This window comes from Perognathus longimembris, chromosome 27 (genome assembly GCF_023159225.1).
Source record: "Perognathus longimembris pacificus isolate PPM17 chromosome 27, ASM2315922v1, whole genome shotgun sequence".
Classification (NCBI taxonomy): Eukaryota; Metazoa; Chordata; class Mammalia; order Rodentia; family Heteromyidae; genus Perognathus; species Perognathus longimembris.
In genome coordinates, this window is record NC_063187.1 from 8,247,697 (window position 1) to 8,269,763 (window position 22,067).

A 22,067-nucleotide genomic window follows, 5' to 3' on the forward strand; every position below is an offset into this window, starting at 1 on the left:
CTACCACTTCCCACTCTCCCCTCTCTCCCCTTCCTCGCTGCCCCTCCCTTCAGCCCCCCCCCCCCGCCCCCATGACAGCGATGGCCTGCACCACAGTGCTGAAGTGACCAAGAGGAATTTTCTGCTCCGGAGCACTGGGTGTTTATAGCCTGATATGAGCACAATAACCCTGGCTGTTTTGCTTTTTTTCTTTTCCTCTGGATTATGACTGCAGATCAAGGGCAGGCATTTATGTCTTTTCCCGGTTTATAGCAGTAATAATAATTATGATGATAGCACATCGAGCTTCTATGGTGCCTTTTTAATAAGGCCACTTTGTTTGGCTTCTTAATATTTAATCCTGGTTTATATTTGCTTTCTGAGGGCTTAAAAATCAACCCAGTTTTAATTGCTCCTGCGGAAGGAGTCACGCTGGGCCTGGGGTGGCAGGTGGCTGTGGAGAACCTTCTAGATGCGGGCGGTACCTCCCCGTGAACTTCCCGCCCAGGCAGGCCGCTGTGGCCTAGATACCCTTCGTGTCGGTCCTCTCTCCCTCCATCACCATCTCTTCCCTGTGTCTTTCTTCTGCCCCAGTCTCCCTTTGTTCCTCCGGAGGATGAGCCACTTAGCTCCTCCATGTAAGTGGGGAGACACTAAGCTGTCACGTGACTGCTCAGAGCTTGGGGGGCACTGAGGGGGGCCAGGGGAGTGGCAGTGGCTGGCTTGGTTCTTCCTAGCTGTCCGTGTTTTATGGGAGCTGCACAGGGTCAGAAAAGGAGAGGATTCGCTGCTACTTCCTCTGGCCTTGAGAAAAATCCTCTTTTGGTCAGGAAGACAAACCTAAACTCAGGAAGTGACAAGGAAGATGGTTTAAAACTGCTGGGTAAGATTAGCAAATATTTCAGGCACTTGGACGTTTTATAGAGTTCTTCCCACAGGTCATTATTTCGGCTTAGCTGGTACCAAAAGCTGTGCGCGTCCATCCTAACATTCTGGGGGAACTGCGGGCCGGAGAGGCTCCCCGACTCACCTGGGGTCATGCAGCGGGGAAAGAATGCGGGGGGGGGGGGGGGGGGAGGGCGGGACCGAGGGCAGAATGAGGAGAGGGCTTGGAAGGCGGCGGATGGTTCCAGAAGCCGCCTCAGTTTTGGGGAATAGACAGAATATGAGCAGACAGGGCCCCGTTGTAAACTCCTTAGGCTTTGCAGCCCGGCAGGGTTTCTGGCAGGCATTCATCTCTGCTTTCTAGAAAGGAGGTGGCGGCGATCAGCACCCAGAAGCTGGTCACAGCCGTGTCACAGTGTCCTCCGCTTAGTGGGACAGAGGGCAGGCGGTGGTTTGCTGGCCCTGGGTTTCGTGAGGGGAAGTGACCAGGCCCTTAGGTATGAGATACGATACCATGTGGACAGAAGTGCAGGGTTGGCATAAAGATGACGTATCGAGAGGCAAGGTGAAGGGCACCCCAACTTTGTTGGTGGGGAGTCAGAGGCGGGGGATAGCATCTCAGTCCTCCAGGGCCGCCCAGCAAAGGCTGGAGCCCTAAGCCGCGCGGTCCTAGAGGCGCATCCCAGCCTCGGGTTGCATGATCCGGGTGCCAGGGCCAGGGGCGGGAGGCTTCGAGCACGCGGCAGATGGCGATTTTACAGCCTGGTCTTGTTGAAGAGGAGGAGCGAGTGGCCTGGCGGAGTGGGCCAGGGCCCACGCATATGCCAGAGCAACGGCGCCATCTTGGGAGTTACCCAGAAGGCACTGGGAGAAGCAGGAACCCCCAACAGGAAATCTCTTCTGGTCTCCACTAGGGGTGCCATGCTGGTTAAAGCCTCTCCTGGGGTCCATCCATCCTCTGGTCTGTGTTGACTCACGCGATTTGGAGTTTGGGTTCCATGTTGTTGGATTTTATATATATATATATATATATATATATATGTATATATGTATTTTGGTCTATGGTGCTGTTGTTGTTTTGTTTACTTTTATTTTGGTTCATGTTTGGAGGTGAAAGACAAATGTTCCATGTGGAAAACTGAGTTGTTTCTCTCTCCCGCCCATGGCTGCCCGCATGCTCTCTGTCGATGTCTTGCCCCTGTCTTGACGCTGGCCGCCTTGCCTGAGGAAGGAGGTGCCCCAGCCAGCTTGCGGGATCAGAAGAAGGGGAAGTTTGCTTGGTTTAGTCACTCCACAGAGACCCATGGTAACGTGGCCCTGCGCTCCGTGTGTGCACACGCGCGGCACTCCGCGCTGCTCCGGGCGGGAGGGCACCGCTCCCCATGCTCATGGCATGGTAGTCACCTGTGTGGCGCGCACGCGTGCGTGTGTGTGTGTGTGTGTGTGTGTGTGTGTGTGTGTGTGCATGTAGCAGTCTGTCTCCCTTTGGATCTGGCCAGCCACGGCCAGGGTCGGGGTCACGGCCCATGCAAAGTGCTTGTGGGACAGGCAGGGCCTTGACCGAGAGGGTGCCACCTCTCCCCTCCGGGCCACGGCTTTCACCCATGCATGCGCACACTGCGTTCTCCATCACAGAGGCAGGTGGCCCTCTCTAGACAACTCAGCCCCTTCCAACAACGATGGCTACCCACCGAGTTCAAGGGCACTGAGATCAGAGGTCGCGGGCCCCATCAGATCGGAAGGTCAGAAGCTCCTCCATTTGGCCACGTCTTTCTCTGCAAGGAGTTGCCCAAGACCATCCTCCCGGTTCCCATCACCACCCCCACGCTGAAGACTGGCCGCCACCTAGAGCCAAAGCTGCTTGAGGCCCTGCTCAGCTCTGCCCTGCGCCAGAGCCTCCAGAGCCTGACGCCAGCACGCAACGCCTGTCTGACCCGTTTCACAGCAGGGAGCCAGCCCACGCCAGGCGCTGGGGACCAGCGTGGCGCGGAGTTCATGACCCCCATGCCCCGGGCCCACCATCTGACCTGGACTGTCAACCATTCCCTTTCCTTTGGCCTCACCTTCCTCTCCTGTGACCTGAGGAATGATTTCTAAAGCCCCGCCCAGCCTTCAACATTTGCCTGGATTTCCTTTTATCCAGCGTTGTCCAGATGGCGCCTTCGGCTGCAGGCTCCCCTCTTCTCGGCATCCCGGGGAGACCCCGTGGCACACCGCAGGCCTCCATTCACATCTTCTGTATTCTTGGAAGTGCGTCTCTTCTCACCCTCCACACTTGTCTTCTCCGAAAGGAACGAGCCTGGGGAAAGTCCGTGGCCACCAACATTACCCACGCAGCCTGGGAGTCTTTCCCAGGGCCTTGGCCGCCCCACAGAGGCGGTCACCCACCGCCACCATCTTCCAACGGCCACAGCTGCAGAGGGCCGGTGAGGGTCCTGCCGGATGAAGGATTCTATTCCAGAAGGAGAGCAGAACCGGGCCACGCTAAAGAAGCAAGTGTTGGAGAAACACTCACTCGGCAGGGTAGCATACACTTAGAGTCTCAGCACTCAGGAGGTGAAGGCAGGTGGATCGTGAGGCCCAGGCCAGCCAAGCCACAAGAAAGGAGGGAAGGAAGGAAGGAAGGAAGGAAGGAAGGAAGGAAGGAAGGAAGGAAGGAAGGAAGGAAGGAAGGAAGGCAGGAAGGAAGGAAGGAAGGAAGGAAGGCAGGAAGGAAGGAAAGAAGGAAGGAAGGAAGGGCCAAGCAACTTACCTCACAGCACAATGGTGACAGAATTCTCTGAGCTCGACGTTTTTTCTCTCCAGAGGATGAATAGGCTGTCACGCAGTCCCAGGCTGCTTTCCTTCCCACACCAGCCTATTGCCATAGATTGCTGCCGAGGGCACCGACTGCAAGGCTCACCCCCGCCCCCCATTTGACCATGTCTTCCTTAGCGTGGCCCCACAGGCTGTCCTCGGGCCACAGTTGAACTTCGTGCCGAGTCCACCCCCGTCGGGCCCCTCCATTCCTAATGTCTGCAGTGCCGGCCGGTGTGAGATTCCGAGCGTGGGACGGCCGGGCCCTCCTTCACGAGCTTGCTGCTTCAGGCATGGCCCGGGGCACGCGCTGGGGAAGGGTGGTAGTTCACACAGACGGCGGCGGCGTCCTTCCCACCCACACGCTCACCCTCGTCTTGGGAGCAGAGCTGGTGCAGGAAAGAAGGGAGGGAGGGGGCCAGAAATCGGTCACGTCCATGGCAAGTTCTAGAAGCAATGGCTGACTCTGACCGCCGTACATCCTCCTGCATTGACCACCTCCCCCCCCCCCCCCGCCATGTCTTAGCTAAGCACACAGAGGTGAGCCGGCACCCGCGTCAGCCTTGTCTGTGATGCCCTAACGCCCTTCTCTCCCCCTCCACCCACCCTCTCTGCCTTCCCTGCACCCTTGGCCTCCCGCAGTGAGCATGCCCACCAGTGAGACCGAGTCGGTCAACACGGAAAACGTGGCCGGAGGCGACATCGAAGGCGAGAACTGCGGGGCCAGGCTGGCGTGAGTAGGCACGGTGGTTGGGGGTGGGGGGCGGGGGGGCTGGAGGAAATGGCACCACACGGCACTGGTGTGGGGACAGGAATGATCGGGGGCCTCGGGTGACGGCCCAGGCTGGACCCTCTGGCAGCCTCAGCCTCGGAGAGACCACCCTGGGAGACCCGGATGCTCCCTCGCAGGGCTCTCTCAAAACCGCTTCTGCTTGTGACTGACAGCCAAGGGCACACTTGAGGTGGGCCCCCGAGACCCTTCTGCAAGAAAGCCAGGGATAGGGGGGCCCAAAGCAAGCCTGGGGAATGCGCCGAAGGTCCTGGCCCATCATAGCCCCACGGAGAGGGTCCCGCGATCCCTGACACCCAGTTAGCCACTAGAAAGCATTTGCCTCCCCCCACGATGTTGTGGCTCTCAATGAACATCCACTCTGGGCTCCTGGTCCCTCTCCCGCTTGCTGTGTTATCAGGTGACTCGACCCTCCGGCCCTAGCCAGGCAAGGCTTTATGGGTGGGAAAAGGCTATTAGCGAACTTGGCTCTGGTTCTCAGCCCCCCAGAGATAGAATCATTTCACGCACAACCACTCTGCCGCCTGTCACATCTCCAGGTTTAACTTCTTTCATAGAGATAATAATAATGCTAAGGAGAGAGGTTGGTGTTTCCTTGCTGTGTGACACAGCTCACTCGGTACCGGGCTGGAACAAGCCAGGCTGGCAGCCATGGTCTCCCTAATGCCCCCTTGCCTGTCCTTTCCCCGCGGTCTCCACCCCTTGCCCCTTACGCGGTCTCCATCTCTTCATCTCCATCAGCACTGCAGTGGCGTCCCGTTCTGCTCCTCCACCTGAGCACGTCACTGCCCTCACCCCCACAGGCTCCCCCTCCTCTCCCCCTCACCTTTCCCTTGCCCTCCCCTCCCCACGCACGACCCGCCTCCTCCAGCCTCCCTAGAGGGCTTCTAGGGGGAATAACTTAGAAGTCTTGGGCCGCCTTGAAGGCGTGACCCACCAGGAGCCTTCCTGCTTGGGGGACTCTTCAAAGTGACTGTGGCCAGCAAACGGGCCTGTGTTTTTGCATGCGCGCGCACACTGCACACACACACACACACACACACACACATTGCAGGGCGGTCGTGGCTTGTGGGGCATGCTGCATTTCCCCTCAGAACCTGAGGCTGTCCCTCGTCACTCGTGGGGCCCCTCTCGGGCAGGGCCAAGCCGGCCTTTGCCTTTCCGTCTGGCTCCTTCAGCTCGGCTTCACATCCTAAGCCAGCGATGGCGAGGCCCATCCCCCCCCCCCATTCCGCGTGTCTTCCTCTGTGGCTCTTCTTCCTAACCCACTCTCGAAACACAATGCTTGCTGGGTAAACCCTGTGCGTGGTAATGCCCTCTCCAGCGGTCTATTGTCCTCAGAGGACGCTGGATTCGTAGACGGCAGCTGGCCCCCCCGCCCTCATCTTCACACCCAGATTCACAGTGATCCTTCTAACCATTCCGCTGACACCCCGCGTTGCCCACACGCAGACACCTAGAGACATTGGGCCCCGTGAGCACTTGACAACTTTTCTCCGCCCTGGAGTAACATTCCCTTTTTCTCTTCCAGCCACCGGATCTCCACGTCCAAGTTCAGGTGAGTGAGCAGCGCCTTGCTCCTCTTTCCTCTTGTCCACCTGCTTCGGCCTCGGCCGCCATTTTGGGTTACCTGAGGCTGTCCCTCCAGTTGGGGATGGAGCACGGGGTGTGCTGCTGGGAGCACCCTGGCTTCCTAGTGTCCACTGACAAGTGGAGTCTCGGGTCAGATGAGAGAGGTAAGTCAGGTTGAGACGGCTTGAATTTTCTTGGACTCCTGGTCTTTGGGCATGGCTGTCCTGGAGAGGCTGAGAGCAATGTCCCCCTCCCTCCTGGGATGAAATCCAGTTCCACGCAGGAGCACCTGGTATTCTGTCCGCTTTATGTGGACAGACCATGGTGAGACACGAACTTGGGGAACAGCAGAAAGCACCTAAGGCCGTGGCTGTGTGCTGTGTCACACTGTTCTGAGACAGTGTTGGAACCTTCCAGAACACACATGGCTCTCCGCTGATGATGCCTTTTGGCATCACCTACAAAGACCTTTGTTCCCACCACACACATCTCCAAAGGCCCCTGTCCTCCTGCACAGTAAGTCCCGGGTGCACTGCTTTCCCCCACTAACGTCACCCGCGCCTTCACCTGGACAAAGACCCCCGTGTACCCCCATTCCCACAGTGCCTTGCCAGTGAGACATACACACACACACACACACACACACACACACACACACACTCCCTGGCCCAGTCCTGTGAGCAGCTCAGTGATTGCTCCCTCCACCGAGCTGTGTCTGTGGGCCCAAGTCTACTTCATAACCTGTCCAGCTGTCTGTCCCTCTGTCTGCTCCCCCCCGCCCCCCTGTGTTCATTGAATGGACGGACGGATGGCTATGTAGACTGTGTGTCAGCACTGACTCCTACACATTTATCTGCGCCAAAATATTCGTTAAAGTACAAAGAAATGGGAGGGACTTGTCTTAACACCTTGTGTTTAAATTCTGTAGCTAGAACACCGTGATTTCAACACTAAAATGTGCTTAACGTGTTTTTGGCAAGAGATCTTGCTTCGTTTCTTTTTGTACTGAGCCTTCAAAATGCTGTGTGCACGTGAAACTTTGTGCAGGTCCCAGTTGACCTGGCCTCAGCTCAAGTACCCCATCACCACAGGTGGTGAGCCATGGCTCACACACACATACACACACACACACACACACACACACACACACACACACACCACGGATCCAGGAGCTCTGAGCAGTGTCTAATAGCAGCCGCCTAATCAATACCGCATACCCACTGGCAACCTCATTTGGTAATAGCTAAGGATGGGAATAGATTGAAAAACTGTAGCCTGCATTAACCATTGAATATCTAGCGCCTATCCGTACTGGCTGTTTGATAAGCATTTCTCAGCTACACAACAGCCACAAATAGTCATAGTAGACTAGAAATATTTATCACACGGAGAAGCTGGGCCTCAAGTTGATGGGCAAGACCTTGAAGACAGGGGCATCCAAAGTGGAGGTTGGGAGAGTGCCATGCGCAGCTGGAAGGATGAGAGGTAAACTGAGGAGCTGGGGGCAAGAGGTGGGGGCAGAGCACAAGGCTGGCAAGGCCCGAGGATGGAAGTTCACATCTGCCCTTCTCCCCCTTGTCAAGTTACGGAAGGTTCTGCTCCTGGAGTAAGTGGCTCCCACTTAACGAACACAGATTTACACATTCTCATAAACCACGACATCTATCATCCGGGTAGGAACAGTTGCCAGGCAGCCCGTTGTCAAGCAAAGCCCTGTTATGAAGCGTGGGAGGTGTGTAATTATCTTTAAATACATTCCCTGGATAGTAATTACCCCCTACACACACCCCTCACCCCGGCCCAAACCCACGTGACTCCGGGGACCGTGGCGCGCAGGAGCGGCCTGTCTTCAGAAGGCAGGGCTGACCCCAGTGTCAGGCCTGACCCGACAGCACCTCGTTATCCACTACCCCCAAACTCGGGGAGAGGAGGGCTGAGTCCTGCCCTGGGTGTTCGACAGACTCCCAACTCAGTCTCTACCGATGGAGAAAAAAGAAAACAGCTCCTGTTGCTTTGGGCTCTGCAGAGCAATTGCTGATTTCTATCACACGAGAGTATCAAAAGCCTGTGCCCTGAGAATTCATTTTTCGGGGGTGGGGGGTGGGGGGTGACCTTACGGAATGTGTGTGTAGCATGTAGATTCACAATCAATCAAAGGAAGCGTGCTCTGGCCAGCTAGGGCCGCTGGGCACCAGGGCTGGGAAAACCCTGGCGATCACCCCTCCCCAAGAATGCCCAGGTCTCCCTGCCCCATTCCCCCCACATCCTCGCCCACACCAGGCCATCCAGGGTGATGCCGGAGGTGGCAGGCAGGCATCCCTGGGGGGGGGGGGGGACGGTGAGTATACTGTGTCCCAGTGAACACCCCATTCCTACCACGCTCGCCTGCTCACTCAAGAGGAGGGATGCCCCCCTTGAATCGCCTCGACCCAACCCCACCCTCCTCCCGCCTCTCTCTGCCCGGTTTCCAGCCGCTACTGGCGCAGGTGGAACCGGTTCTGCCGAAGGAAGTGCCGGGCGGCGGTCAAGTCCAACGTCTTCTACTGGCTGGTGATCTTTCTGGTGTTCCTCAACACACTCACCATCGCCTCTGAGCACTACAACCAGCCCCACTGGCTCACGGAGGTGCAAGGTGAGCACTGCCCCGCCCGCGCCGCCCTCGCCGGCTCAGCCCTGCATCCCGGGAGGGGGTGACCACCGACAAGCAGGCTGATGGGAAAGCAGCCCTTGGCCCTTGGTTCTTGGCGGGTGCCGTGCTGGGGTCCCCAAGGGCCCGGAAGTGTGGATGCCCCACAATACACCGCAACAGCCCTGTGGCCCCTGTGCCATAGACCACACCATCCACCTGCCCCCACCCCGCTGTCACGTCTGGTGAGGCGACGTCTCGGTGTGGGTTTTTCCATTCCTCGGGCCCCACCGGCAGCCCCAGGTGGCCGGGCCCCGACAGCATGAGGTTGAGGAGAGTCTGAACGCATGGAACTGTCTTCCAATGCTGGCTAAGACCCGATGTCCTGCCAGGGCCGCCGGCATGGCGTCCAGTCGCCATGCCTCCGCGTCTCTCCTGGAGAGTCAAGCAATGACTTGGCTCCGGAGGCCGCGTCGCAGAATCCCAGGAGGCATCAGGGCCCTAGCACAAAGATCAGGCTCAGATGGCTGATCTGGCTGAGCCATCGGCCCGGTCGGCTCACTGATCCTCTGAGCCTTCTTCCTCGCCCCTAGAAAGCCTCTAGGAGGCTGCTGTAGGCAGGGAGATCTGAATGCACAAAGCTCCTGGATGGGTAGTAATGGCAGCCAGCCACCGCTTCGCACTTGGTTTGGCCCCCGTTGTTTGTTCCAGGGCGAGTCGCTGGGAGAGGGAAGGATGGTGCTGGGCCCTAAGGCTGTAGATGTGGTCATTACTGCTCTCTCCCTCTCTCCCTCCCTCCTTTCCCCCCTGCCCCCACCTCTCTCTCTCTGTCCTTCCCTCCCACCCTCCAGACACGGCCAACAAGGCTCTCCTGGCCATGTTCACGGCGGAGATGCTGCTGAAGATGTACAGCCTGGGGCTGCAGGCCTACTTCGTGTCACTGTTCAACCGCTTCGACTGCTTCATCGTGTGCGGGGGCATCCTGGAGACCATCCTGGTGGAGACCAAAATCATGTCGCCCCTGGGCATCTCGGTGCTGCGCTGTGTCCGCCTGCTGAGGATATTTAAGATCACCAGGTAGGCAGCCCCACCGCTGCTTCACTCGAGGGGACCTGAGGAGACACCCCGGGAGGCGGAGGAGGTGGGCTGGACGCAGGGGAAAGGAGCCGCTGCTGCTCCCGGAGGGGCGCTGGCTTCCGGTTTCGTGCCACACGGGGGAGCGCTGGTTCCTTTGGGGGTGTGGCATTCACAAACGCCTTTGGCCTCGAACCAAGTACATTAGAATTGTATTCAGGGCATGAAACGCCAACCCTGGTGACCTCAGAAAGTAGCAGGAGCTTGGTCACTTCCTGACCTTTGCTCCTCTAGCCCTGGTGACCCCTACCCCTAGGTCACAGGGAGGAGAAGGAAAGGGAATACTCAACCACCAACGCAGCCTCTTTACCCCCAAATCTGGTAGGCGTCCATTGATATGGATGCTATGTTTTAAAAAAACACAACTACTTTTATAAAACAAGTATTGGTGAGGATGTAGAGAGACTGGAAGCCTGGTGCAGTGTTGGGGCGGGAAGAGACATGGTTCTTAACGCCAACTTAAAGCAGCTTGGCTTCGCCTCACACAGTTAGAAACATAGAATGGCCACGTGGCCCAGCGATTCCTCTTCTGGGGGTCTACCCAGAAGCGTTCCAAGCAAGAGCTTGAGGAGCTCTCTGTCACCCACATGGGTAGACGCGTTATTCACGCTAGCCAGAGGCACCCAAATGTCCAAACTAGAGGTGATCTAGATGAGCAACAGAATATCGCTCGGCCTTGAAAAAGGGACTTCTGCCACACGCTACTCCACAGATGAACCAGGCGTTGTGCTGAGCAAAATAAGCCAGTCGGGCTGGGAATATGGCCTAGTGCGAAGAGTGCTTGCCTCGTATACATGAAGCCCTGGGTTCGATTCCTCAGCACCACATATATAGAAAAAGTCACAAGTGGCGCTGTGGCTCAAGTTGGCAAAATGCTAGCCTTGAGCAAAACGAAGCCAGGGACAGTGCTTAGGTCCTGAGTTCAAGCTCCAGGATTGGCCAAAAAAAAGAAGAACTGAGGAAAAAAAAAATAAGTCAGTCAACAGCATGAGAAATCCTGTCCAGTTCCACTTTATTGAAGGTGCTTAGAGTCATCAGAATCACAGAGGTATCGTGATTAAAACTAGAGATTGGAACGGTGGTTTAAATGAGTACTGAGTTTCCATTTTGCCGTCTGAAAACCAATAGGGCAACAGATAATGGGTGGTGGTCACAATATTACAAATGTGTTTACGACGTCTGAACTGTATGCTTAAAAATAGTTAATGTAGTTATATATAAATCCAATTTAAAAATTGGATTTTTAAAAATCCTCCAGAAATGTCCCCACGGGCCTTTGTTTTCGTCGGCCACCGGGACGGGTAGGAGAGCCGGGACGTGCAGCTGCCCAGCCAGGCACAGGTCTCTGACAGAGACCTGTTGGAATGGGGCAGCGGGCATCGTGCCACAGGTGGCTTCCAGCCTTCCTGCCTCACACACCCCTCCATCTGCCGGCCCATCTGCCCGCACAAAGGCAGCCCTCCCTCCCCATCACCTCCCTCTCCAGAGGACTTGGGAAGTGGCAGTCTGCTCAAGACAATGCGCCGCTACATCGTGGCCCAGACAGGACGGTGAACTTGATTTATTTGATCACTACCATCGCTTTTTCCCTGAGGCTTTACTGAGGTTTAACTCATCTGGCACTATATGGTCACTTCTTTTAAAGTATGGCTTGTTTGGTGTGAAGAGGGGCCGCACCGTTGTGCAACCATTACCACATTTGGACATTTCCATCACCCCAGAAAGAGAATCCATACCGGGTTTCCATCCCTCCCTCCTTCCCTCCCGACCCCGGGCATTGCTACTAGATATGTCTGTAGCTTTGTCTGTGGTTGGCGGAGCTGTACAGAGGCAGTCTTTCGTGATGGCTCCTCTCGCTTAGCAAACGTCTTCGGGCATTATCAGCCGTGTCAGAACCGTGTGCCTCTTAGGGACGCACTGGGTGATGATACCAGGTCTGGTGTGTTGCTCGGTGGTGGGGATCCGGTTAGTCACTGCCCTCGGGCTGCTGTGGATGTGTCGTGGGAACGCTGGTGCTCCCGCTTCCGTGGAGACGGATGCGTTCATTTCAGTCATGCGCCTCGGAGTGGAATTTCTAGGTCGTCTGGTAAGCTCGGTGTAAGGATCCGCGGCGCTGCGGGGACAGTGGCTCAGAGCCCAGATCGCTGTACGCACCGCCCGCCAGGAGCAGCCGAGGGTTCCGGGCCCGCCTCATTCTCACGGTCTCCCTTTGTGTCTGGTGTGCTCTTAGTGTTTGCTCGTCTTTTCTTTCTAATTGGTGCGTGTGCGTGGTGCTCGCGCATGTTTGTGGGGCGGGGTGTGCCGTGTTCATCGCGATAGCTGGCACAACTGTGACCTCACACGCTGACAGTTTGTCCGTGTGAGGCACACGCGAGGCCATTCTCCCAGCTGTGCTCCCGCGGCCACGTAACTGTTGCCAACCCTAATCCCCGCCGCTGTGCCACGCTGGAAGTCATTCCACCCATCCACCTGCCCCCGTACCCAAAAGCCACCTCTCCTCCCCTCCCCTCTCCTCAGGCAGGGAGGAGGCCCCCCTCCCCTCCTCTCCTCCCCTCCAGACCTCACTGACCTGGGAAAGCTTTGAGAACAGGAGCTCTCTAAAGCTGGCGGGCGATTGTGTTGGTAACCAGGACCAGGCTCAAGGAGGCCCCTCCGACCTTGACTGAGGCTTGGGGCCCTGCCCGGCATCCTGAGGTGTTGCCATTCATGTCTCACCAACCCACACATGCACAGAGAGACGGGCAGAGGAGGCTCTCGGCAAGCGGGAGCCCTTGTGAATCCCATCGGTCTCGCCGCTGCTCGTAGGAGAAGGGGGGGGAGGGTGCTACCCGTGATTTACACACGCTCACATGCTTATTTCCCCACCGTGCATGCACAGTTGTTGTGCGGCACTCACAGATGGGTACCCCGAGAAGCTGCTTGACCCAGCAGCAGTCGGCTGCAGAGTCCATGTCCAAGAGTAGGGCAGTTGGAGGTGTGGCTCGGTTGGTAGAGCACCAGCCAGTGAGCAGAGCGTCAGGTGCCAAGTTCAAGTCCTGGCCTCACAACAGCAAAACAGAAAGAAAGAAAAAAGAAATGGGGGGAAGGAAGGAAGGAAGGAAGGAAGGAAGGAAGGAAGGAAGGACAGACAAACCAGGGGGGTGATGAGGGGCTGTTGGCAGAATTATGGTTCTCATTCGATCCCTGGCAATTGGGCCAGGAATTTCGCTCTGGCTGAAGCATACCTGGGTGATCTTAGGATGATGAATAGAGTTGTAAAGCTCCTCACGGGATGCAAATGGCGTTCTCTACTTGTTCAGACAGGAGGCAGGGACAAGCAACAGACCCAAGAGCGCACAGCTGGCTCCTGGCTTGGGGTGGGGTGGAGGGGGGCTGCTGGCCCCTGAGCCCTTGTTGTTTCTCATTACTGAACTTAGTAAGTACCCCAAGTCCAGCACCCACCACCCACAGCCCTGCCCCCAGGACGGGACAGGGCAGGGGCCGAGCTTCTGGTTGGCGCAGCAGGGATGTCCAGATGAGGGCAGAGGAGAGGGGCTGACCTCCACCCCACCCCGTCCCCAGGTACTGGAACTCCCTGAGCAACCTGGTGGCGTCGCTGCTGAACTCGGTGCGCTCCATCGCCTCGCTGCTCCTGCTGCTCTTCCTCTTCATCATCATCTTCTCCCTGCTGGGCATGCAGCTGTTCGGGGGGAAGTTCAACTTCGACGAGATGCAGACCCGCCGAAGCACCTTCGACAACTTCCCCCAGTCCCTCCTCACCGTCTTTCAGGTGCGGACCCCTCTCCTGGCTGTGATTCTCACAGGGGGTCGGGGGGGGCAAGGGGGGCCATGGCATGGGGGAGCAAGAGGGAGCCCCAGAAAGGTGATGGAGATGGGCCCCGGACCGTTCGTCCCTCAAGAGTCCCCAGCTTTCTGCTGCCCTGACGCTAGTCAGCAAAGAGAAGTAGGCTTTGGGGGGGGGGGGAGAAGAGGAGGTGCTTTATCTTTCCTATCATCTCTCCCCATCAAAATTGTGTCTTCATAGAGATCCTGGCTTATTGCAAAGCTAAGATAGCACTTGGTTGAGTTTAAAAGTAAAGCGAGTTATAAACAAAAAAATGAACAGCGCTGCGGGCATTGCAGCCTGTGGCCGCCCCCTGGAGCCGGTTCACAGCTGTAAAGGCCAGGATGGACGGCCGTCACCTTCCCGTCTCCCTAACAGCCTTCCCGTACGGGAAGCCGCTGGCTGTATACGTGATCTAGAGACAGGGCTAGGTGTGTGGGAGCCCCCGGGGAGGAGCATCGGGGCCGGGCGGGGAGCGTGGGGTGTGCTGTTGGTCTAACGCTGTGTCCCTTATTGGTGGGAATGTGTCATTCAGATCCTGACCGGGGAGGACTGGAATTCGGTGATGTATGATGGGATCATGGCTTATGGCGGCCCCTCTTTTCCAGGGATGTTAGTCTGTATTTACTTCATCATCCTCTTCATCTGTGGAAATTGTATCCTTTGCCGCTGCCCCCACCACCACCACCACCACACCCACACCCCCGATTCCCTTTCAGGCCCCCAGCACAATGCCAAACCGGCTCGGGCCGTGGGAGCGCTGAGACTCCCGTCCACAGCCCTCCCCGCCCCCCACCCCGGCCCACCCGGCGAGGCTGCCCTGGGGAGAAAGTGTGCCCTGGCCTAGGGCCGTGGCAGCCCCGTGAGAGCATGAGGCAGGTCCCCGAGAGCCTGAGCTGGTCCCCACTCGCCTCCCCCGGGCTCTCAGGCCCCGGGCCCTCTCGCTCTGCCCCCTTCACACTCTAGGAGACTGGTGTCCCCAGACAGTGGGTGGCAAAGGAGAAGAGACTCCGACCCAAGACGCAGGTTAAGCCCCAGCTTTATGTGGTTCAGGAAGCCACGGGGCTGGTGCCCACAGACTGAGCTTCACACCTGCCGTCTGGCAGTGACGCCAGCCCACAAAACCCAGACTCCTCTGAGCCATGACAGGTCACCCTCAGCAAAAATCTTCACACCCCAAATCTTGCCTTCACTACGAGCTTATTAAAGATACTGTGTAAAACTGCCGTCGGGTATGTATAGGAGTGAACACGAAGCACAAGCACATGACGTGTTACGAGCCCAACATCCGTCATTGTACGCCAGTAGTCCAAAAATCTTTTCTGTGCCAGTCCTGGGGCTTGAACCCAGGGTCTGGCTGCTGTCCCTGCGCTTTTTTCATTCAAGGCTGGTGCTCTACCACTTGAGCCACAGCTCCACTTCCAGCTTTTTTTTTTTTTTGCCAGTCCTGGGGCTTGGACTCAGGGCCTGAGCACTGTCCCTGGCTTCTTTTTGTTCAAGGCTAGCACTCTGCCACTTGAGCCACAGTGCCACTTCTGGCCGTTTTCTGTATATGTGGTGTTGAGGAATTGAACCCAGGGCCTCATGTATACGAGGCAAGCACTCTTGCCACTAGGCCATATCCCCAGCCCGACCAGCTTTTTTTTTAATGGCTCATTGGAGATAAGTCTCATGGATTTTCCTGCCCCAGCTGGCTTTGAACTGTGATCCTCAGATCTCAGCCTCCTGGATAGCTAGGATGACAGGTGTGAGCCACTGGCACCCAGGCCATCTATCTATCTATCTATCTATCTATCTATCTATCTATCTCCCTGTCTATATACACACACATACACACACACACGTGCGCGCACACACACACACATTTAAGTGACTCCTGACACCCTATGATCTCAAGCATTTCCAGTAAGGGCTACTCAGCCTGTGGTAGGATAATAGCAAGTGCTCTGAAGGGGCCATGGTGAGTTTGAATGGGGAAACACACGCAAAGTCCCTTCCTCCTTCTCTGACCCAGGGCGAGACATTCAGTAGCTCCCTTCCTCTGCTGGCTCTCGACGTCCCTGTGTGAGAAGTGGGGTGGATTTCTGGGTGCGGGGAGGGGGTAGAGATCAGATGTGACAAACCTGCAGACCCGTCCAGCTTCACCCTTCCTCATCCTGCAGCTCTCTGCCCCGCGGGGCCTCTGTTGGTGGGGGACGGAGGGGGGGGCAGGGGGTAGGCAGCTTCAGCAAGCTTGCCCACTCCAGCCAGTCCGGGCCAGGGGCTTTGTGGGTACAGCCTCACAGGGAGAGCTGACAGCCCTGCCAGGCTGCCTCCCAGCTCCCACTGATAATGAACTGCTCTCGTGAGCATGCTCCACTCTGCTGGAGAGCCCGCTTGGTAACGTCCATCACGGCCAGCCGTCCCACTGGGAAAACCAACCCTAGGAGCCCAGCGATGAGACGTCAGGCAGGCCCCTACCTTCTGGTTGGCCTGTCCCACCCAGCCTATCAGCCGGCCTGGTATCAGCCAGTTAGAAAACTCCAGCCACTGAGTAGGCTGGTGGGGAAGGAAAGGGGGGGAAGAGGGAAGGACATAGCATCTGAACCCCCCCAAAGTGAGCATCTGGCAGGAAACTACCCGACGCCTGCCCTCTCTCCTGTGCCCATCGAACACCCCAAAACTAGGAGTCATTTTCTTTAAAAATGGACACAAACAGATATCCTACTGAATGTGTTCTTGGCCATTGCCGTGGACAACCTGGCTGACGCCGAGAGCCTCACCTCTGCCCAAAAGGAGGAGGAGGAAGAGAAAGAGAGGAAGAAGCTGGCCAGGTAACCCTCTAAGCTCACCTGGGGCCCCGCTCTGGAATGTGGGAGGCAGGTTTGCAGAGACTCTGCCTCCTAGGAGGCCCTGGGATTCCTAGGTCAGTCCAGTCTCTTGACTCCTAGGCTAGACCTGTCTCCTGACTCCCACTGCGCGGACGGTCTCTGTGGAGGCTTCCACCTCCACCCCCATCTAGGAAGCTGGAGGACCTCTTTTGAGAGAACCTTAGGGATACAGGGAAAGGAGGAAGTCAGCCTTCTGCGGGGTGTGCAGTCCTCGCTTCAAGAGCGGTGCTTGCTTCCTCGCTGGTTTCTGCCATTGGCATGCTGGCAAGGCAAGACAGGACCCCAGCACGCATGCAAGGCTGCCATGGGCCAGATCCTGCAGGTGCCGGTCCTCTGATCTGGGGACTCAGCGCCCAGCAGCCCATGGCCCGCTCAGCACATGCCTTGGGGAAAGGGGGGTGGCCAGGACGCCCCCCCACTCGGCAGCCCCCTATCATGCCAGTAAACATCCACTTCTTTTTTCTTTTCTCCCGCTGGCCGGCCAGGACTGCCAGCCCAGAGAAGAAACAAGAGGCGGTGGAGAAGCCGGTGGTGGAGGAGACCAAGGAGGAGAAAATCGAGCTGCGCTCCATCACCGCCGATGGCGAGTCCCCACCTACCACCAAGGTGTGCAGCCTTCTCCTTCCATCCAGCCCAGATCAAAGCCACGGGGCAGGGTGGAGGGAGGGCAGGAAAGAGAAGGCCCCTGGTGGGTGGATCCCTGGCCCTCTGCGTTACTCCCAAAGGCCATGCTAGATGACAGGACCTCGTCCCCAGACCCCGGCCTCTGCACTGTCGGCCACCCGCAGCTCCCCAGCCATGGGCCCCCTGGAGCTGGAGCCCATCGCTAACTGGATTCTTCCTCCTTCTCTCCTCGCTGCCTAGATCAACGTGGATGAGCTCCAGCCCAATGAAAATGAGGATAAGAGTTCCTACCCCAACCCAGACACCACAGGTACCAAACACACTGCCGACTCCAGGCTGGGGGTGGGGAGGAGGGGTCCCCAGACTCACACCTCCACGTGAAAATGACTGACGGTCCCCATTTCCTCTGCACGCATGCACACTACCGACGTCTCTGAGCGTTACCACTTGCTATCCAAGGAGGAATCCTTTCTCCCCACTTTTTCATGATAATAATCATGTCAAAATCAACAGGGCCATGTCTGAGCAGCGTTTTATTCTCTTTTATCTTTCCGCCAATGCTTTTTTAATGTATTTATTGTTATTGTAAAGGTAATGTACCGAGGGTTTGCAGTGACATGAGTCAGATGACACGTCCATTTCTTCTTGAACAGTGTCAGCTTATGAGTTTAAGTTACTCATTGTGGAAATGTGATGAGAGTAAATCCAGAGCCTACTGAATGATCGCCAAATGCACACGGGCAGCGTGTAATGGTCCAGTCAGGCAGTTTGCATCTCCAAGTCCTCATCATTACTTTGTGTTTGGAGCCTTAGTGCCCTCTTTTCTAGTCCATCACAAATACACAATACATCACACACACACACACACACACACACACACACACACACACACACACACACACTGTGCTGTGGATGCTAGAATCCCTGCACCTTTCTGAGTTTGGGACCCTACTTTCCTGTACCCTCCATCCACCCACCCAGTGTTCTTTGGAAGTTGGAGTCTGCATACATTTAAAGCTTTATTATACCACGTGCCGTGAGATGGCCATTAACCTAGGCAACGTGTCAGGAGAGCAGGCCCTCCTTTCTGCCCCCCCAATCAACCACAGCGGGTCCCCTTCCATGCTGTCCTTGGGTGCAGGCAGCCCCGCTGGTGGCTCTGTAGAATGCCTTCAGCGCTCTCATCACGGGAGAGCACCCCTGCAGGTGCAGGTGAGGCCTTCCTGCGTGTCTGTGTGACCTGAAGGTCTGTGTGGAGGTCCCCCCTCCACCGTGCCCACCTCTGCTCCCTGCAGCTCTGTGCAAGCCTTGCGCTTGCCTCCTCGGGCCCAGAGCTGTCACCAGCGGTGAGGGGGAAGTGGGCCCGCGCCACAGAGAGACTGGGCCAGACTGACCTTCAGTTCTTGTGTAGGTTGGACTGGGTGTGGTGGGCAGCCACTCGAGGTCTTGAAGCTCAGCTAGGTTTTCCTTGTTGCCTCCTCTCGGTTGGTTACCGGATCAGCAGGAACAAGTTCTCTTTTGTCCCTGGAAGTCCCTTTGCTCATCAAACTCATTTCCCTCTCCCTACAGGGGTTGGTGGGGAGGGTAAATAGAATTTTGTATAAAAAGCGTAAAGAATGTGTCCAGGTTGGAACTTTTGAGTCTTTTTCCGTCTTAAAATCCTTAGAGGAAGGGTCTATCACAGAATTAATTGTTGTTGTTTTTTTTATGTCTAAGTAGTGGTACTAAGGGGCTACAGTTCCTTGTCACAGAATTGTAAAGAGTTCCCGGGAGAGGATCTAGTCTGGATCCTACATAAACAAAATAGACTTGAAGATGGGAGCAGATCCCTCTCCTGGGATGGGGAGATTTCCGTGTTAAAACTAGGACAGATTGGGCACACGAAGACCCGCGGGTCGCCCTCCCCAGACTGCCAGCGCGATCTGTGTCACACGGGGTGGCCTGGGGCAGCCCCCCGCGGGGACAGCACAGCGTGGTCCTGGGCAGGCGCCCTGTGCTTCAGAGAAGTGACGGGGATGCCTTGAAACGCGGGAGCAGGGAGGCATCGGGTAGGGGGCCGGGAGGCGGCCATGGCGGCGTTGTTTCCAGGGCGGCTTGTCTTTTCAGAAGAGGACGAGGAGGAGCCTGAGATGCCAGTGGGGCCCCGCCCGAGGCCGCTGTCTGAACTACACCTGAAAGAAAAGGCAGTGCCCATGCCGGAAGCCAGCGCCTTCTTCATCTTCAGCTCCAGCAACAGGTGTGTGGGGACGTGGGAGCGATGAGCTCTGCCCTCCCCACGCCAGGAGCCTAGAGGTGCCCCGGCCTCTCCTCACTCCTCACAGCTGGTGTAAGCAGACACCAACTTAAGGGAAAAGACCCCTCCCCCCACACACACACATTCTGAATGCACAGTCTGCATTTTCCCCCCTTCAGGTGTCGGACATGCAAACTCTATTTCTACCCCTTATGATCCACTAAGTCTGTTTCATTTAACCAAGTGCAGAGCCGAGCCATGCCTTCTGATTCTCTCTGACATAGGGAAGAGCCCTGGGGTGCAAGGAGCTCCCCTTTGCCTCCATCTCCTCCTCTCCCCCTCCTCCCCTGCAGGTTTCGCCTCCAATGCCACCGCATCGTCAACGACACGATCTTCACCAACCTGATCCTCTTCTTCATCCTGCTCAGCAGCATTTCCCTGGCCGCTGAGGATCCGGTCCAGCACACCTCCTTCAGGAACCATGTAGGCACCATCCCCCGACACACACCCCCATCCACACGCACACCTTGTGTTCTCTGCACCCCTTGGTCCTGAGAGCAGGCCCAGGGCTTCCATTGCCACTGTCATCTGCATCAGATGCGCAATGAGCATTCCTTCAAGATAGGGCTTGGAGCAAAACGTGGGCCCACGTGTCAGTGTCTCCGCTGGTGGGTCACGGGCCATGGGCAGGCGTCTCGTTGTCTGTGGGTGTTCCCCAGGAAGCTCAAGTTGCTGGAGAAGTAAAGAGTAGCAACTGACTTCCCACCTGCTCCCCGAGTCCTCCGACAAGGATGGGAGCACTGGCAAATAAGTGACCACGATAAGGCCAACCCCCAAATGAAAGCAGGCCTCAGTCAGGTACTGCGGTTTAAGCCAGTAATCTCAACTATCTGGGAGGCAGAGACCAGAAAATCAGAACAAGACTCTGCCTTGAAAACCACCCATGTCAGAGGGGCTGGAGGCGTTGCTCAAGTGGCAGAGCGCCAGCCTTGTGTGCACAAGGCCTTGTGTTCAAAAGAAGAACAGGCCTCTGCCATCTTCCATAGAATAAATCCCAATCAGAGCCCATCTTGGTCCTGGTGAACACCCTAAAGGATAGAGTAAAAACGGCTGTATCTCCAAACCTCGAAACTGTTAGATGGGCCGATCAGATGGGCATGAAGAAGGAGCACTCACATACACACACACACACACACACACACACACACGCACACACACACGTGCATGCACTCACATGTATGCACAAACGCACGTAGTCACACACACCCATGCTCAGTGCCTGATCCAGGCCCTCGCTGAGGCCAGTGACATGAAGCTGTTGGGCCCAGGCAGCATGGGATAAGGCACGAAATCCACAGCCGGCCTCGGCCCGCGCTGGCCTGGAGGCTGCTCCTGCCCAGACCTGGAAAGCCAGGACATTTCCTGCACCCTGTGCGCGTCTCCCGCACTCGGGGAAGCAGCCAGCTCGGCCGCCCTGTGAAGAACGAGCCGATTCTCTTCCATTTTGATAAGCGTCCCCGTGGTCAGATTTGGGCTCCGAGGCAAATTGGGTTCCAGAGAAAAGCAGCCAGCCAGGCAGACACGGCCCAGACCCGGTTCCCGCAGAGGCCCACCCGGGAAGCTCCGTGCGGAGTCGCGGGCCTACCGGAGCCAGCCCTGCGTGGCACCGGGGGCCGACCACATGCCCCACCTCATGCCCCACGCCCCCCGTCCCGCCTGCCCCTCTGTGGGAAGGCTCTGGGGAGAGCGCCCCGTTTCGAAGGACAACCCCTTTCCTGGTGAACATCCACTGACCTCTCCCTCCTGCTCGCCCCCATCCCACCCCGTCCCACCCTGTTGCTTTTCTGTTTTGCAGATTCTGTTTTATTTTGACATTGTTTTTACTACCATTTTCACCATTGAGATTGCTCTGAAGGTAAAGCCCCTCGCCCCTCTCCTCCGCCTGCCTCTGCTGTGCCAGTGCCAGCCTGCTCTGCCACTGTCTGTCCTGTTGCTAACACACGAGCTCTGTGCATCCTGGGGTCACTTTGAGCCACTAACCCGGTTCTGCTTGTTTTTCAGATCCTAGGCAATGCTGACTATGTCTTCACTAGTATCTTTACATTAGAAATTATCCTTAAGGTAATAAACCCTGAGCACCCCCTCTGTCTCCCCACTGTCCGCCTGACTCCTTGACTCTTCCCTCTCTTCTGTTCCCCCCTTCTCTCTCTCTCTCTCTCTCTCTCTCTCTCTCTCTCTCTCTCTCTCTCTCTCTCTCTCTCTCTCTCTCTCTCTCTCTCTGATTTCTCAAGCTTGAATGTAGAAGAGTTACTACTGTTACTTTGCCCAGGTTCGGAAGCCAGGCAGGACTGCCTGCCCCTTGTCCTCTGCCTGCCAGCAGGCAGCTGTAGGCCTAGGGAAGGCACACGCCATCCACCCCGCCCCTTCCTCTGGCTGCACCATTGGAGGCCATTCACCCCCACCCTCCTCAGTTACTCGCCGCAGATGGGGGGCTGAGCTGAACTGGAGCCACACAGCAAGACTGAGAGTCAGCCGCCCACTTTGCTCCTTCAGCAGATAACTAGAAATGAACCTGACCCCTCCTTTACCCGGTAAAAAGCTTTGTTCTAGCTGTGGAGAGAGTGGACAGAGAACCTACAGAGAGCGTGGACATCCAGGCCCTGGCCTGCCCCATGCTGACCTTGTCCAGCTCTCTGGAGCTGGCTTAACACGGTGATTCCCAACCCAGACAGAAC

The 22,067-nt window shown here is 56.8% G+C and overlaps 1 protein-coding gene across 1 annotated transcript in view; it reads left to right on the top strand.

Annotated features, from left to right (window-relative positions):
- Cacna1c (calcium voltage-gated channel subunit alpha1 C) overlaps positions 1-22,067 on the top strand; it is a 96,427-nt gene that overhangs the window by 31,843 nt on the left and 42,517 nt on the right. Inside the window, 13 exon segments of the mRNA XM_048335032.1 lie at positions 2,096-2,170; positions 4,303-4,393; positions 5,982-6,008; positions 8,494-8,654; positions 9,500-9,725; positions 13,344-13,551; positions 14,141-14,261; positions 16,304-16,418; positions 16,961-17,081; positions 17,340-17,409; positions 19,206-19,335; positions 19,686-19,815; positions 21,188-21,247. Of these exon segments, the coding sequence (XP_048190989.1) occupies positions 2,096-2,170; positions 4,303-4,393; positions 5,982-6,008; positions 8,494-8,654; positions 9,500-9,725; positions 13,344-13,551; positions 14,141-14,261; positions 16,304-16,418; positions 16,961-17,081; positions 17,340-17,409; positions 19,206-19,335; positions 19,686-19,815; positions 21,188-21,247 (1,535 nt within the window).